The sequence below is a fragment of the Gymnoscopelus braueri genome, assembly GCF_963280865.1.
Source record: "Gymnoscopelus braueri genome assembly, chromosome: 4".
Taxonomy (NCBI): Eukaryota; Metazoa; Chordata; class Actinopteri; order Myctophiformes; family Myctophidae; genus Gymnoscopelus; species Gymnoscopelus braueri.
Genome location: NC_137605.1, coordinates 31,128,778 through 31,143,777, shown reverse-complemented (window position 1 = coordinate 31,143,777; position 15,000 = coordinate 31,128,778). Strand labels below are relative to the sequence as shown.

At 45.1% G+C, this 15,000-nt stretch overlaps 2 protein-coding genes across 9 annotated transcripts in view; one reads left to right on the top strand and one right to left on the bottom strand.

The window, feature by feature from the left end:
* The window catches only part of cspg5a (chondroitin sulfate proteoglycan 5a), a 41,777-nt gene extending 27,157 nt beyond the window's left edge, over positions 1-14,620 (top strand). Inside the window, exons 4-6 of one of the 8 annotated variants that reach the window (XM_080426120.1) lie at positions 5,409-5,484; positions 8,381-8,437; positions 13,957-14,620. In XM_080426120.1, the coding sequence (XP_080282246.1) occupies positions 5,409-5,484; positions 8,381-8,437; positions 13,957-14,124 (301 nt within the window). In that variant the 3' untranslated portion in view covers positions 14,125-14,620. Of the gene's footprint in view, positions 1-5,405; positions 5,563-8,380; positions 8,438-13,956 lie in introns of all 8 variants that reach the window. The other 7 variants (XM_080426119.1, XM_080426122.1, XM_080426118.1 and 4 more) reach the window with 7 other exon arrangements.
* The window catches only part of ptpn23a (protein tyrosine phosphatase, non-receptor type 23, a), a 164,720-nt gene that overhangs the window by 64,629 nt on the left and 85,091 nt on the right, over positions 1-15,000 (bottom strand). The window lies entirely within an intron of this gene.

The following is a 15,000-nucleotide window of genomic DNA, read 5'->3' as shown; positions in this document are numbered from 1 at the left end:
ATTGGAGAGGATGAGGGTTGAGAGTGAGACAAAAGAAGCAGTACAGGTAGCTAGACATCTATTGTGAAACTGGTGAGCTTAGGGTGAAGAGATAATCTTAACACAAACATGGAAAGCTTAAGACTGAGATTCTGACAAACACAGAAGAAGGATAGCCCGAGTCAGAAACAGCCAGGTGTTCTAAACAGGAGAGGAGAAGAGGCTTTGGTTGTGCTATCTACGGAGGATTATGGTTTGAAATAGTAGCCTCTTTTCACATTCATATTCTGCACTTAGTTGACTTGCGATTTCTCAGTTAGAGTGTACTTGGCAGCCTTACTGCCCAGGAATCTTTGTGCACAAATGCCACAATACGTAAGTAATTAAATGTAATTTCTGATCTGTTGTATATTTAATTCCGTCTAATGGATGTCACATCATCAGTGTTGCAAAAAGGCCCATTTACGGCATTACTAAGAGTTAAAACATTGGGCCCTTGTGCCATACTAAGAGATTTAAGATTCAAGATTTCATAATTATTATCATTATTATTATTACACTTATTATTATTATTATTATTATTATTATTATTATTATTATTATTATTATTATTATTATTATATTATATACAGTATGAGTACGCAATAGTAAAATGCTTTTTAGTTCCTCAGCATTGTGGCATGAAAAAAATAATTCTGGATAGTCATAGAGATAAATACAGATAAAGAACAAAATAATTACAAAATGACCAAATACAGCATTCAATGTTTAAATCTGTGAACAGAGCTGCAAAGATGGAGGGAGTGCGAAGAGGGGAGGAGAGCGGCAGAGTGTAGAGGACAAGAAGAGGCAAGGATGAGAACGAATAGATAAGTGGAGCAAAATTGGGGGTGAAGCTTGGGTCTCCCCAGAGGGCTGTGGCTGCATTGGGGGAGAGAGAGAGAGAGGGACAGAGAGAGAGAGACGGAGACAGACAGAGAGAGAGAGACAGAGAGACTGCAGAAGGGGGATGGGTGACAAAAAGAGGAGAGGAGACAGAGAGGATAGACGGACAGAGAGGGGAGGGGGGAATCGGATGGCTCAAATAAAAGGAGGAAGGAATTGAGAGAGGGAGACAATAAAGGAATGCAGTAGAGGAGGCATAGGGGAGGGTGACAGAGAGCTGATGGCATGCGGCCCGGGCAGACAACCAGATGATGAGATAGATGAGAGAGAGGAGGAGATGAAGGGAAGGAAAAGGGAGGGGGTTTAGATGTATACATGTATACATTGAAAGAGAAAGGGAGAGTGCACAGAACGCAGAATGAAAAGAGGGCTTTGCTTCACCAGCGATGCCGGTGTGCGGGCGGGCGTCTCCGCCAGCCAGCGCGCCAGCACTTTGCCTAGCAACAGGGCAGTCATGGATGAGCGCGGCGGACGTGAGTGGGAATGCAAATGCGGACCAAATCTCCAACACTTAGATCCCACGCTACAGGTCTATTTTTAGCCCGAGGACGAAGGCCATTGTACCAGCCACGATGGCCAAGTCCATGTTGATGATGATGATGATGATCAAGAGGAGGAGAAGAAGTAGGAACACTGAAAGTGGTGCAGTCACTGTGAGCGGTGCGGCCCGAGTAGCGAACGGGGAAAGAGGATGATGTCATTCGTGCGCTAGCTCAGACTGAAAGTAGGCCAGTCTGATGTGGGGGTGGGGGTGGGGGGGGTACATGGGGGGGTGTATAGAGAGTGAGGGAGAGCGACAGGGACAGAGAGCGAGAGAGAGAGAGCGAGCGAGACAAGTCAAAGGAGGCGGAGTTGACCTACATACAGCTGTTCGACCTGAGGGGTGTATGTGTGTGTGTGCGCGCGCGCACACGCGTCTGTGTGTATGGGTGTGAATACTGTGTGTGTGCGTTTGTGTTCATCCACGTGTGCGGCTGTGCATGCATGAATGCATTTATATATCCGTGATTTGTGCACAAGCATGAATCTGTGTGTGTGTGTGTGTGTGTGTGTGTGTGTGTGTGTGTGTGTGTGTGTGTGTGTGTGTGTGTGTGTGTGTGTGTGTGTGTGTGTGTGTGTGTGTGTGTGTGTGTGTGTGTGTGTGTGTGTGTGTGTGTGTGTGTGTGTGTGTGTGTGTGTGCACTCTGACATGATGCAGTGTGACAAAAGACAACGCAGTCTCATCGAGTCGTTGTCCAAAAAGGGAAGAGGAGAGATGAGGGAGGAGGGAAGACAGGGCCACAGATAAGAGGAGTGAAAAAGAGGGCAGGAGGATGAAACAGAGGAGAAGGGAGAGTAGAAAGAAAAAGTAAGAGAGAGAGAGAGGGAGTTGGAGAGCGAGAGCAAGAACAGGAGTGGTGGGGAGCTTTGAAAAACTCGGCATAATACACCGAGAGGAATGAGCGTGCATGCGCAAATTGCGCATGAGAGCGCGAGTGAGACGACACACGCGGGAGAATGAGCAAGCGTGCACGCGAGAGTGCATGCGTGCACGTGAGACACTGCTGCTGACGAGGCTTCGTGAATACATGAGACACCCACTCCCCTCCATCTGCTGTGGGTAATTGCACAGCGTGTTTCTGCCGCAGTCAAGCTCAAGGTCTGCCTCCTTATCAAACCCACACACAAACCGGAGACGGAGATACACAGTATTCATTTATCCATTTGTAAATCTGAGAGTTAGTTAAGCCATTAAGACTGGGAACGCATCTGTGTCATTTTGAGACTTCTTTGGGCTATTCAAAAATAGCAGATGTACAAGCGGTGCTGCGCTATGAGCTTGTAGATCTGCTATTTGTTTTGAAAAATCGTGAAAATGTATGTATTTTTAAAAGCGAAGATTTGTAACTCAAATCTTTGTTTCTGGGGGTCCATGGAACAAAATATTTTTAAGATGGGGGTCCGTGGCCAAACACATCATTTTGGGTGGTCCTTGACAAAGGTTTGAGCACCACTGATATAGAAACAATCGTTTTTTAGGATTCAGAAGACATTTGTAGAATTGGCCTCAGGTCTTAATGGGTTAAATGAACAATGAAGAGCGAAGAATGGATAGACCTTTTACATCCACGTCCAAAGATGGAGGGGGCTGGGGAGGGGTTGACGCTCTGCGTCAAAGACAATTAGGGAGAGAGCAACAGTGGTAATACAAATCCACAGTGTTAATTGTTTACACTCTCAGAGTTGTATTGACGCTGGATTTTACTGCGGATGAGCAGATGTTAGATGTTTAGGCTCTTGACTAAAAGTGGCAATGTGGTGGGGAGGAGAAAGAGAGAGGAGGAATAGAGGCCAGAAAGAGTGGTTGGTGTTTCAAACTGCTGGAGAGAGCAAGAGACAAACACACAGAGAAGAAGCTGCACTATCCAGGAACATGGAACAGTAGATGAGGTCATCATAGATAGATGGAGAGAGAAAGAGAGAGAGAGAGAGAGAGAGAGAGAAAGAGAGAGAGAGAGAGAGAGAGAGAGAGTCAGAGGGGTTTCTGCCCACTGAATTCAAACTCCAGACCAAGACTAAGAAGTCAATCTCTTTGTTCCTGTGCTGTAGCCCTGACACCACACACATGCATGCGTGTTCACACACACGTGCACACTCACGCACGCACACACACACACACACACACACACACACACACACACACACACACACACACACACACACACACACACACACACACACACACACACACACACACACACACACACACACACACACACACACACACACACACACACACACACACACATATGGGGACATGCATATATTCTTATTTTCTTTTCTTTCTTCTGAATTTAATATCAGAGAGAGTTTTTCCAGACATACTCTCACTATCTTAGCTCAAGGCTTTAGTGATAAATCAGTCTGTTAGTTTGACAGACTTTTGTAGTTTAGAGGGAAGGGGACATAACATAACATAAGTAGTTTAATATGATGAAGAAGAAGACGAGGAAAATGGAGAGATGAATGGGAGTGCAAGATTGAGGGTGATAATAGAGTCAGGGAGGTTGGAGGAAAGGTGTCATTGGGAAAACAAATGAAGGTTTGGGAGGAGGTGGGAAAGGGAAGCTGAGACATCTTGTCATCATTGATGTTTCCGTTGGTTCTCAGGATGAACTTTATGTCCCTTTGATAGGGAGAAGAAAGGAAGACATTCAAACCCCAGTCAAAGTGGAATCCCATGGTCTGCCTTGCGTGTCGAGATAAAAACAGCAACATTATCTGTTTTGTTTATGCATTTGTTGTGTTCTATGTGTGCGTGCAACGGACTTGGATCACACACGCACGTATGCACATCGTGCATACGTGCGTGCGTGATCCATGTCCGTCTTGATGTCTTTTTTGGTTCAATGTTCAAATGCTACAGTAGATTAAACATAAATCAAGTTAATGTGTTTGGGGGCTTGAATCAGAATCCATGTCCATCACCTCACATTAATGGGTTAATTAGAAATTGTTGGGGTTCTTTTCCCATTATAATTTCGTTGCATCACAGATAATATGTCTTTGCACAATAAAATCCTGAGTGTGAAAAATGTGCTGCCAAATGGTTGAACACTCAGGGTTTTGCTGTGTATAATATACAGTATGTGACTGTTTTGTCTGTTTGCTGCTTCACAAACAGAAGACAGACATACACTTGGCATCTAACTAACACTGTTGTCTTGCTTTTTCTCCCCTCCCCCCTTTTTTTTCTCTCCGAAAATCTTTTTTTCCTCATCTGTGCTTTTGTTCCTTTCTTTTTCCTGATGATGTGATCTTTTTCCTAAATTTGTCCTCTCTTCCGCTCCTCGCCTATGTCTGATCCCTCCAACCTCTCTTCTTTTGTCCCACTGCATCATGCCATTGTGTCTCTCTTTCTCGCTCCATTACTACACCCTACCTCCTCTCTTTTCCCCTCTATCCGTCATTCACTTGTTCATCCTTTGATCTCCACGTTTTCCCTTGTTATCTTTACCTGATGGAACCTCCTTTTGTTCCCTGCCAATGTCACCCTCTCTCCCAACCTACTTTCGTGTGTGTCCCCCTTCCATCCCTTTCGTCCCTCGCATTCTCCACTTGTTCTAACCTCTTCCTGCTCTCTGCATCTGCTCCCGACCTCTTTTCTCTTATCTCTCCCTCTTTTTTTTTATCTCATCCCGTGCTCCCATTTCCGTCCCCTCCCGACCCGCTCCCTCCTCTCCAAAACTCCACGCTCACTCGCCCCCATTCTTTCCTCCTATTGCCGAACGCCTTCCCTTCTTCTGCCTCTGAATGTTCGCTATTTCTCTCTATCAAACCCCGCTGTCCTCTCTCCCATCCTCCCTCTGCACCTCATCTCTTCTCTTCTATCTTCCCTTGTGACCAACTCTCTCATCCCCTCTCCTACTATCTGCCAACATCCTTCTTCTCATCCTCCCATCCCCCCCTCCCCCTCCCCCACCCCGTCCATCGGCTCCCAGCAGTAAGTACCGACCAGCATCGGAGGCGCACAATGATAATTTCTCGCTGTCCACCATCGCTGAGGGCTCCCATCCAAATGTAAGGAAACTGTGCGACACCCCTCCTAACGTCCCCCATGCCCGTGCTTTGGCTTACTATGATAACATTATCTGTCAGGTAACGTGGTTCTCGCCTCTCTCTCACCCCTATTTTCCACCTTTTTTCCCCTACTTCCGCATGGGCATGAGTGTTCCCTCTCTCCAGGGGTGTCGAATGCAAAGGGAGGGGGAGCACAGAGCGAGGAGGGGAGCTCTCTCTCTCGATCTGTCGGTCAGGTCTGAAGCTGGGAGGATAAAGGTCTGAGACGTTTTGTAAGCTTGTAGATCTGCAATTGACGGCACGCGACACCAACACGCAACCAAGAGTAACGGGCCCTCGATGTAGTCAGTAAATACACTACACCACGTAAAATCCTGAGTGTTCAGTTATCTCTGAAAGAGTCAAAATGGACCCGCTGTGTACCCTTGCATATGCAGTATTCACACGTACAGTATGTGCACATATGTGCACAGAGTTATTCACATGTTGTGCTGCTGAGTGAGCACGTACTGCCTGTTGTTACCATGGCGACACAGCAGCTGTAGAATCTCATCATTTCATGTGGTTTATCGATTAACTTTTTCTGGTTTATTCCTTATTGATCCTACATGAAGGTGACAACTAAACACAAAACTCATACGCACACACTCCCGCACAAATACACACCTATACATGCCTATATAAACACACTCAAACAAACGCGCACGCACGCACGCGCACACACACACACACACACACACACGCGCGCACACACACACACACACGCATAATGATATTAATTAGTCATCGTTGATAAAGATGTCCACTATGTAGAAGACGTTATGTTACAGTGTGGCTAACTAGAGGCCCTGGACCAGACCTGACTGTGTTAAGAGAAAGCTCCAACAGCCCCTCCTTGTGGCCCCTCCCCGCCCCTATCTTTCCTAACCTGCTGTTCCTCTGATCACCCCTTGCATTGGTATGTCATGGCATGCCTGCTCTATCGCTAACATGTGCCTCCGAGTGGCTATGTCAGCCACTGCAGCTCTCTGCTTCTATGTATGTTACTGAATGGCCGCTTCACTCGTTTATCCTGACATGGGTGGGGAAGTTTGGGCGGGGGAGGGGGGGGTGACCTATTAAAAACGGTCTAAATGTGACTTTCCTGGTTTTGCTTTGGGTCCAGAATGGGGGTTTACAACCAGGTAAGGTGGAAATGTGGGACACTTGCTAAATGGTGTGGGGTTATCCAATCAGGATAAACATCTGAGATGCAACGCTGCTGGCATCAGAGAGCTTATCGGTGGCTCACTAACGGAAGCATGGGTAGCTAGTAGTGTTAACACTTGTGTTGTAGCAGCATGCATATAGTCATAATGCTACAACTGAGGTTGAATTTATTGTGCGATTTAGCCATGTTAACTTGTGGTACCACTTTCTAACAACTCCATCAGTAGTTTTGGTAATTTTAACTTGATCTAAAGATCCTGCTTTATTATTTTCTCATTTTATTTACTCAAATTAGTTATCAGTAGTCACTAAAGATCAAGCTGCCTCAACCTCATTTAGCAACACAGTAGACTACCACAACTAAATGCCGTTCATATGAGTGAGAGTGAAAATAAATCTGCTGTAGTTAGGAACATTTTAATCCACCATCCATTTCCATTTCCTAACTACATCTTTGGAACCTCAATGTCCCAACTAAACAATACAACAAAACTCTATATGACCCAATCTATAGGCCTGGATCAAATAGCATTTGCAAAAAATAAATACATAATAATAATCCAGATGGGTGGGGCTTTCCAGCTGGGGAATGAATGGCTTATCTATATGACAGGCTGGGTGGCATAGTGGTTCAGTCAGTGCTTAGCCCTGTTTCCTCAAGAAGGTTCTGGGTTCAAACCCGACTGCATGGAGCCTTTCTGTGGAGTTTGAATGTTCTTCTCACGTTCACATGGGGTTTCTACAGGTGCTCCGGTTTCCTCCCACACCAAAAGACATGTATGTTCTAGACAAACTCCCAGACACTGGCCTTAGAGCTGATGTTGGTGCTCAGTGGTTGCTCGCCGAGTGAGGATGGATGCAGAATACAGCAGACGTGGAAAGTGTAACTTAACTTAAATGACAGCACACAACAGCCCTACTGCTTTAAACCCCTCTCCATCTGGTTCTCTTTGTAGGTTAAAACAAATGCTAAGACTAAATTCAGGCTATTATTTGACCCAGGTTTCTAACAGCACTAAATAAAACTCACCAGGCTCCTCCAAACACAACCACACCAACTTACTGGTTTTCCAAAAACAAGCACAAAATATGTCAACTAATATATCAAATAACCAGTTACCTTGTACCTGTACCCCAACCCTTCCACGTTGTGAACTAACAGCTCACCGTACTTGTGTCAATGTGGCCAAGAACCTGAAGAAGAAAGAATAAATATTAAAACCAGTAATGGCCAAACAGCACCAGAATATCCTTATATGCTAAGGACACTGCAAGCTCTCAAAGACTGTAGAGAGCTGGATATATCACCTGTCACCTGCGAGGAAGTTACTGGTTACTCCCTTGTTTCTATCTTTCTGTCTCTCTTACTCCGCTATCTCTCTGTCTGTCTCTCTCCTTCTGTTTCTTTCTGTCTCTCATCTAATCTTTTATTCACTCTCTTTACCCAATTTCACTCTCCACACTAAGCTTCTTCGCTCTCCCGCTTTCTCTCTCGCTTTCTCTCTCTCTCTCCCTGACAATTTGTGTTGTCTTTCACTTTCTTTCTTTCTTTCTTTCTTTCTTTCTTTCTTTCTTTCTTTCTTTCTTTCTTTCTTTCTTTCTATCCCTCACTCTCTGTCTTTCTAACTGATGATGTAATATAACTTTTGAGGAGTATAACCCTCTGCCCCTGCCCCCCTCCCCTCAGAAAACCATGAGCAGATACACCTGGGAGTGTAAGACCAAAGAGGAGCCCGACTGTGAGGTAAGACCACTCCCCCTAAAATGGCTCTGCCCCTCACCTTCCCAAACGGCTCTCTCATTGTACTGTGACCCTGTCAATCACCCAGTCTTGACTCAATGGAACAGTCCATACCTTTCCTTCCTCAAACATGGTCAGTCTATCAAATTGAAAAAGGGCACGCTCACATGCACAGTGAGTGCTGACAACGTATATTGTCAGCATATTGTCTTATAATGATGGGGTGACATTTTTAGGGTAGACTCATCCCAGAACATTTCTTTGAAGGTCATCGTCCCACCCCGAGTCTTGTGCTGCGACACTGAATAAAAATCAAATAGTGAAATTCAAAGTGAGTTAATATGATTTCAATAATATGTACTTTCTCTTGACATAATAACTACACTTAACTTAACAAAAATGTACAAAACATCACATGCGCTTCAATACGGTGACCCAATACTTGTACAAAAAATATATACCATGTTTCAATCAAATATACTGTAGTAAACCTATAAGTAAACCTAGCAGCATACATCCAACGGCAAGTACGGCTTGCTCTTTGCAGACAGATCGATGCTGAATCATGAGTTTTCTCATCACAAGGGATCATCAATCAAAGCTGGCAGATCTGTTCCCAGGAAATGAAAAAGTCAGCTTCATACATTGGGACATACACATAAAATGGAAGTCCAGTCCTGCTCAGTAGACACTCTCCTTGTGAGATGAAAACAAGCTAGGAATGAAGTTACTCACTATTTAGCCTCGATAGAGCAGGAGCGTAGCCACGGGTGGGTATAGGTAGGCCTGGGCCCACCCATTTGTTTTTTCTGCCCACCCAAAAAAATAATATATATATATATATATATATATATATGTTTTAAATATCATATTCAGCCATTTTGATAACAGTGTATCCGAAATCCGTCACAAACCCGCAAAAAAAGTACCCAAAACCCGCGCAAATTTGCCCACCCGCTCCTGCTTAGGCCCAGCTTAGGCCCAGCTTAGGCCCAGCCTACGCTAGCGTTCTGGCTACTCCACTGCGATAGAGTACTGTCTTCCATAGCTTCTGAAGCTAATTATTCAATTCAAAGGTGGTGTAGAATTGCTATTGATAGGTAAAATGAAAGACTGGAGCCAAGTCTTGAATATGATTAAAATTATTACTGCAAATGTGCGTAGATCAGTATTTATTTTACTGATTTTCTAACATCATGGCACTGATCCACTTCTGGTTTCGCCGTTACAGTATGTTTTAGCAATGAGCTAAAGAGTTATTAAACAATGATTGAAAGGTGCTCAGCCATATCTCCAGTGATATGTTCAGGCTGAAAGGGTTTTCTTACCCCAGAAGTGGTTTAAAGGACAAAACACCATTACATGTTAAGACTTTGTGAGACAGTCATATCAGGATTTGATTGATTTGATTTGATTTTGGTAAAAGAAATACAATCAACACAATATAACTTAAACCCAGGATATACCCATAAAAGCATAATAAAACACTTGTCTGTAATGTAGTCCTGCTTCATCTAAAGCTAGATTTATACTTGTGCGGCGTGCGCACAGGTGTCGCACGCCGGTGTCGCACCATGACACATTGTGAGCTTGTAGATCTGCGACTGTCACATGCAAAGGTATAAATCAAGCATTACTTGCCACTAAAAAGCAGCAGTGGAGTTACAATGCCATCACTCAACAGCAAGTAACACAGACACTGCTGGGACAAAACTATAAACACTGGGACAAAAACCTAAATGCATGTACAATGGATTAGATGACAAAAAACAAGACTTGCTCTTGTAGTAATACAACCATGACCTTGGCTCCTGGTCATGCATCCAGACAGAGGATGTAGCTGCTATCCACTGGGGCTCTGAATGAATACAACACCACCCCACTGGAGGATGGGGTGAAACAAGAGAAATACTGTACATCTCTCCGACACACACACACACACACACACACACACACACACACACACACACACACACACACACACACACACACACACGCGCGCGCGCGCGGAACACGTGGGAGAAATGCATACAGCATCCATGCAATGCCCTATACAGTACAATCATTTCAAAGCACATCCATCCGGTTCAGTTGTAGTAGATGATTGAAGTTTCCCTTACTTGCTTCAATTTATACGTAATTCCATAGAGTGCGTGACTCCAACACATCCAACTGCGGCACACAAACTACTGCTAAACAAATTGAACACATAAGATGATTTGAATGGCTAACACTGTCCATGATTTCTAAGAAGACAGGATTTAATTCCATCTACTGAGTCAGCTTGCACTGACCAAAACACAAATGAATTGACCTCAGTTTCCTGTGCTCCAATCAGGAAATTGCATCAGTCTCCAAAATGTAAAGACTGACCCGTAAAATAGAATAAGATCCAAGTGGCATATCCCTTACTGATTTAACTTATTAAATGCACTTAATCTGTGAATGTAGATAAAAGAGGTAGCTCAATGCCAGGAGGTAGTCCTAATATTTTGTATGCCACAATATGTCCAATTAGGAATTTTGTACCAGTGTATCTGAGTACATTTCCTAGCCCTAAACCAGTGGTACTTAAATGTTTTCATGTCAACGACCCCCAGACCCCAATTTGTGTTGTTGAAATGTTTCAAAAGATATTCCAATTTCTTTCAAAGATTTTCAAGATGTTATCTTTATATATGCATACGCACACAAGTATATTACACAAGAAACAGAGTTGCATTGGCATTCACAAACAGCACTCATGCAAAATCCAGGAGATTTACAAGTAGGGAACCATCTAAAGACAGGTGCCAAATCTAGATAGCTACATTCTGAAACTCTCACAACAGCCTGCACTCATTCACTAATTTACTCAGAGCCACATAAATATGATTGAATTTGTCAAACGCGGTAACCAAATTCACCACAACTATAAAACCTCACCCCACAAGAGGGACGTTAGCAACTGTCAATGTGCCACCATCATAATCATCATCATCATCAACACCCTGTTTTATCTTTGTTGCCCCTCTCCCTCCCAAAACGACACACACTCCAAAGTCCCTGTGACACTGTCCCCATCACCTCCTGTTCCCCCCATGCACAGCAATGAAAACCTCAAACCCACAAACGTAAAACGTAAAACACAACGTTTTCCAGTTTCACGCTGACAGGAGGACAGAAGGCCCTTATCCCGTTACCATGGAAGTGACATATCCGCACGTCCTGCCCGAAGTTACTATCTAGGCCAACAGCCAATGGGTAAATGCTCTAACCCCTCATCCCCTTTTAAAAGTGCCATTGAGAAAATCAAACATTCAATTATGTGTGTTTGTAAATGGCACAGTGCTCGGGGTCTAGTTTGTGTGTGTGACTGTTTGTGTGCCTGTCTGTGTGTGCAGACATGTGTGTGCAACCAATGCCTGGTTTTGTGTTTGTGTGTGTGTGTGTGTGTGTGTGTGTGTGTGTGTGTGTGTGTGTGTGTGTGTGTGTGTGTGTGTGCGTGCGTGCGTGCGTGCGTGCGTGCGTGCGTGCGTGCGTGCGTGCGTGCGTGCGTGCGTGCGTGCGTGCGTGCGTGCGTGCGTGCGTGCGTGCGTGCGTGCGTGCGTGCGTGCGTGCGTGCGTGCGTGCGTGCGTGCGTGCGTGCGTGCGTGCGTGCGTGCGTGAGAGACGGGGTGGGGGTGTCTTGGACATATGTATCTCATGTATGTCTGTGTTGTGTCTGGGTGTGTGGGTATGTGTGTGTGTATGTGTGTGTGAATCCTGTACCTTGCCTGAGTGTGTGTGTGTGTGTGTGTGTGTGTGTGTGTGTGTGTGTGTGTGTGTGTGTGTGTGTGTGTGTGTGTGTGTGCGCGTGCGCGTGCGCGTGCGCGTGCGTGTGCGTGTGTGTGTGTTTACGTGTGTGCGTGTGTGTGAGCGTACATGCGTGCGTATGTGTGTGTGTGCGTGTGCGTGTGTGTGTGCGTGTGTGTGTGTGTGTGTGTGTGTGTGTGTGTGTGTGTGTGTGTGTGTGTGTGTGTGTGTGAGTGCGTGTGAGCGTGCGTGCGTGCGTGCGTGCGTGCGTTTGTGTGTGTGTGCGCGTGCGCATTAACTAGTGTGCCTATTAGCCTGTGGACAATGGCAAAGTCTGGCACCTCAGGATGCTTCAGCGCAGCAGGGTCGATGCTGCCATGCAATATTAATGGAGATAAAAAGCCTGGAAAAACTCCAGCTTGAACGGACTCTGCACTCAATGTTTTTCCCCTGGCCTTAATTAAGTTCAGGTGAATTGAAATGAAACAGCAGTTGCCTCTTAAACGCTTTGTTTTATTTTCCCAGCAACTGCTTGGGTACATAATGATGGTGGTCCCACAAACAACAACATGCTGGGGTTGGTCAGTATGTGTGGTAGCTGTTTTGTTCTTACAACGGGAGATGGAAGGGTGCTGTATGAGCGACATGTATTATGAGGGTTTGGATGGGGCAGAGGAGTGTGTGTGTGTGGGGGGCTTGCATGTGAATGTGCATGTGCTTCCTCCTGGTTTGTCGGGTTCAGGTTGCCTGTTGGTGGGTTAAGGGCATCTCGCTCATACAGTTCACCCTAGTGTCCTCACGACCAACCAAATTGTCGTCGCTGTCGGGCAGAAACCTTGTATGTCCTAAATCGTACCTTTCCGGGAAATGGGTGAAAATAATTAAATATTTATAGAACCCACAGAGAGAGACTCAACCACTTTCAACTTGGTGACCCTATTTTGGGCATAGGTTAAAATTTTAAATAAATGTTCAAAGTAAGACAAATCTAAAAGCTCACAGCATGTCGCATTGAGATGCCACGTGAGCTTGTAGATCAGCTACTTTAGCTTATTTAGCTGTCATACAATGAAGTATAAAATAGGGCATTCATTTTTCATGAACAAGAAAACATTAAAAGATGAAAAATGGAGATACAATGTTTCTGCCTGACAGCGATGATACACGAACCAAGTATGATTATTATATGCGCAGGACTAACAACGGAGCCCCCACTCCAATGCAGCCAACCACTGTTGGTTATAATGGGAACATTCATTGTGACATATTGCATTTTCTTTTCGTGCAACATATTTCTACACTATTGGGCTGTGTTGTATTAATAAATATTCAGTTTTAGTTTTTTTTATTGCATTTCAGAACAAAATCATTTCATAAAACCTGTTTGTTCCCAAACGTATTTATACTCCTAGGTTGGCTTTGCCAGAAGCATGTCAGACTACAGTTTATCTTTGTCTCATCGTGGTGGAGTAAAGATGAACTAAGATGCTTTTCGGAAACAGCTATTAGTAACATTTCCCATCAACCTGGTCAAACAAATCTGTATAATCTTAAACCCTATATCGTCGTACGACAAATGCTAAAGAAATAGCCAATCTACACGCTCACAACATGCTGTGACCGTGTAGATCTGCTATAATAACACGGCCAAAATATGGAGGCCAGGTTGAAATTGATTAACATGAGGAGAAGGTTTCTCCAGGTGAGGGATTCTGACAGTGTTCTCTTCCTCCCCACACATCCAACAGGATGATCCTAATGCCCAGAACAAGCTGGAGGACCCCGTGAAGACCCCGCCCACGGAGGACGACTCCCTCAACATACACAACTCCCTGACCCCCAAACATGAAAACCACAAGGTCCTGGGCGAGGACAACTCCTCGGAGGTAAATTCACTGCAGAATAACATGATGTAAAACAACAACAACAACAACAACAACAACAACACCGTCCGAGGCATGCCGGCGATGAGAGTCAGACCCCCTGCCTCTCTAATCACTGCACTGCCGAATACTGTACACCCAACTGGTCAACCAACCACCCAAGTCTTACAACCGTCTCCGACACGGCAACACTGCCACCAAGCGGCACAGGCCGCTGCAAAAAAACACAACAACCTCCGTCAACACCACCACCAACACCAACATCCCAGCTGAAAGTACTCATGCCACTTGTACTGCTTGCCCTGCCGTTGCCAAGCAACCCCCTTCCTTCCACTCACGCTCCTGCCTCGCAGCCCCACCCCCTTTGTTGGTGTCACTCTTCTGCCCCATATCTCCTTTACCTGCACGCACATGCGCGCACACACACACACACACACACACACACACACACACACACACACACACACACACACACACACACACACACACACACACACACACACACACACACACACACACACACAAACAAACCTTTTACTACAGTACACACACTGATATGTACATGAACACACGCATACGCACACACACACACACACACACACACACACACACACACACACACACACACACACACACACACACACACACACACACACACACACACACACACACACACACACACACACACACAAACAAACCTTTTACTACAGTACACACACTGATATGTACATGAACACACGCATACGCGCACACACACACACACACACACACACACGCACACGCACACGCACACGCACACGCACACGCACACACACACACACACACACACACACACACACACAGACACACACACACACACACACACACAGAGAGCGAGAGAGAGTTGATTACATGCGTACATACAGTATA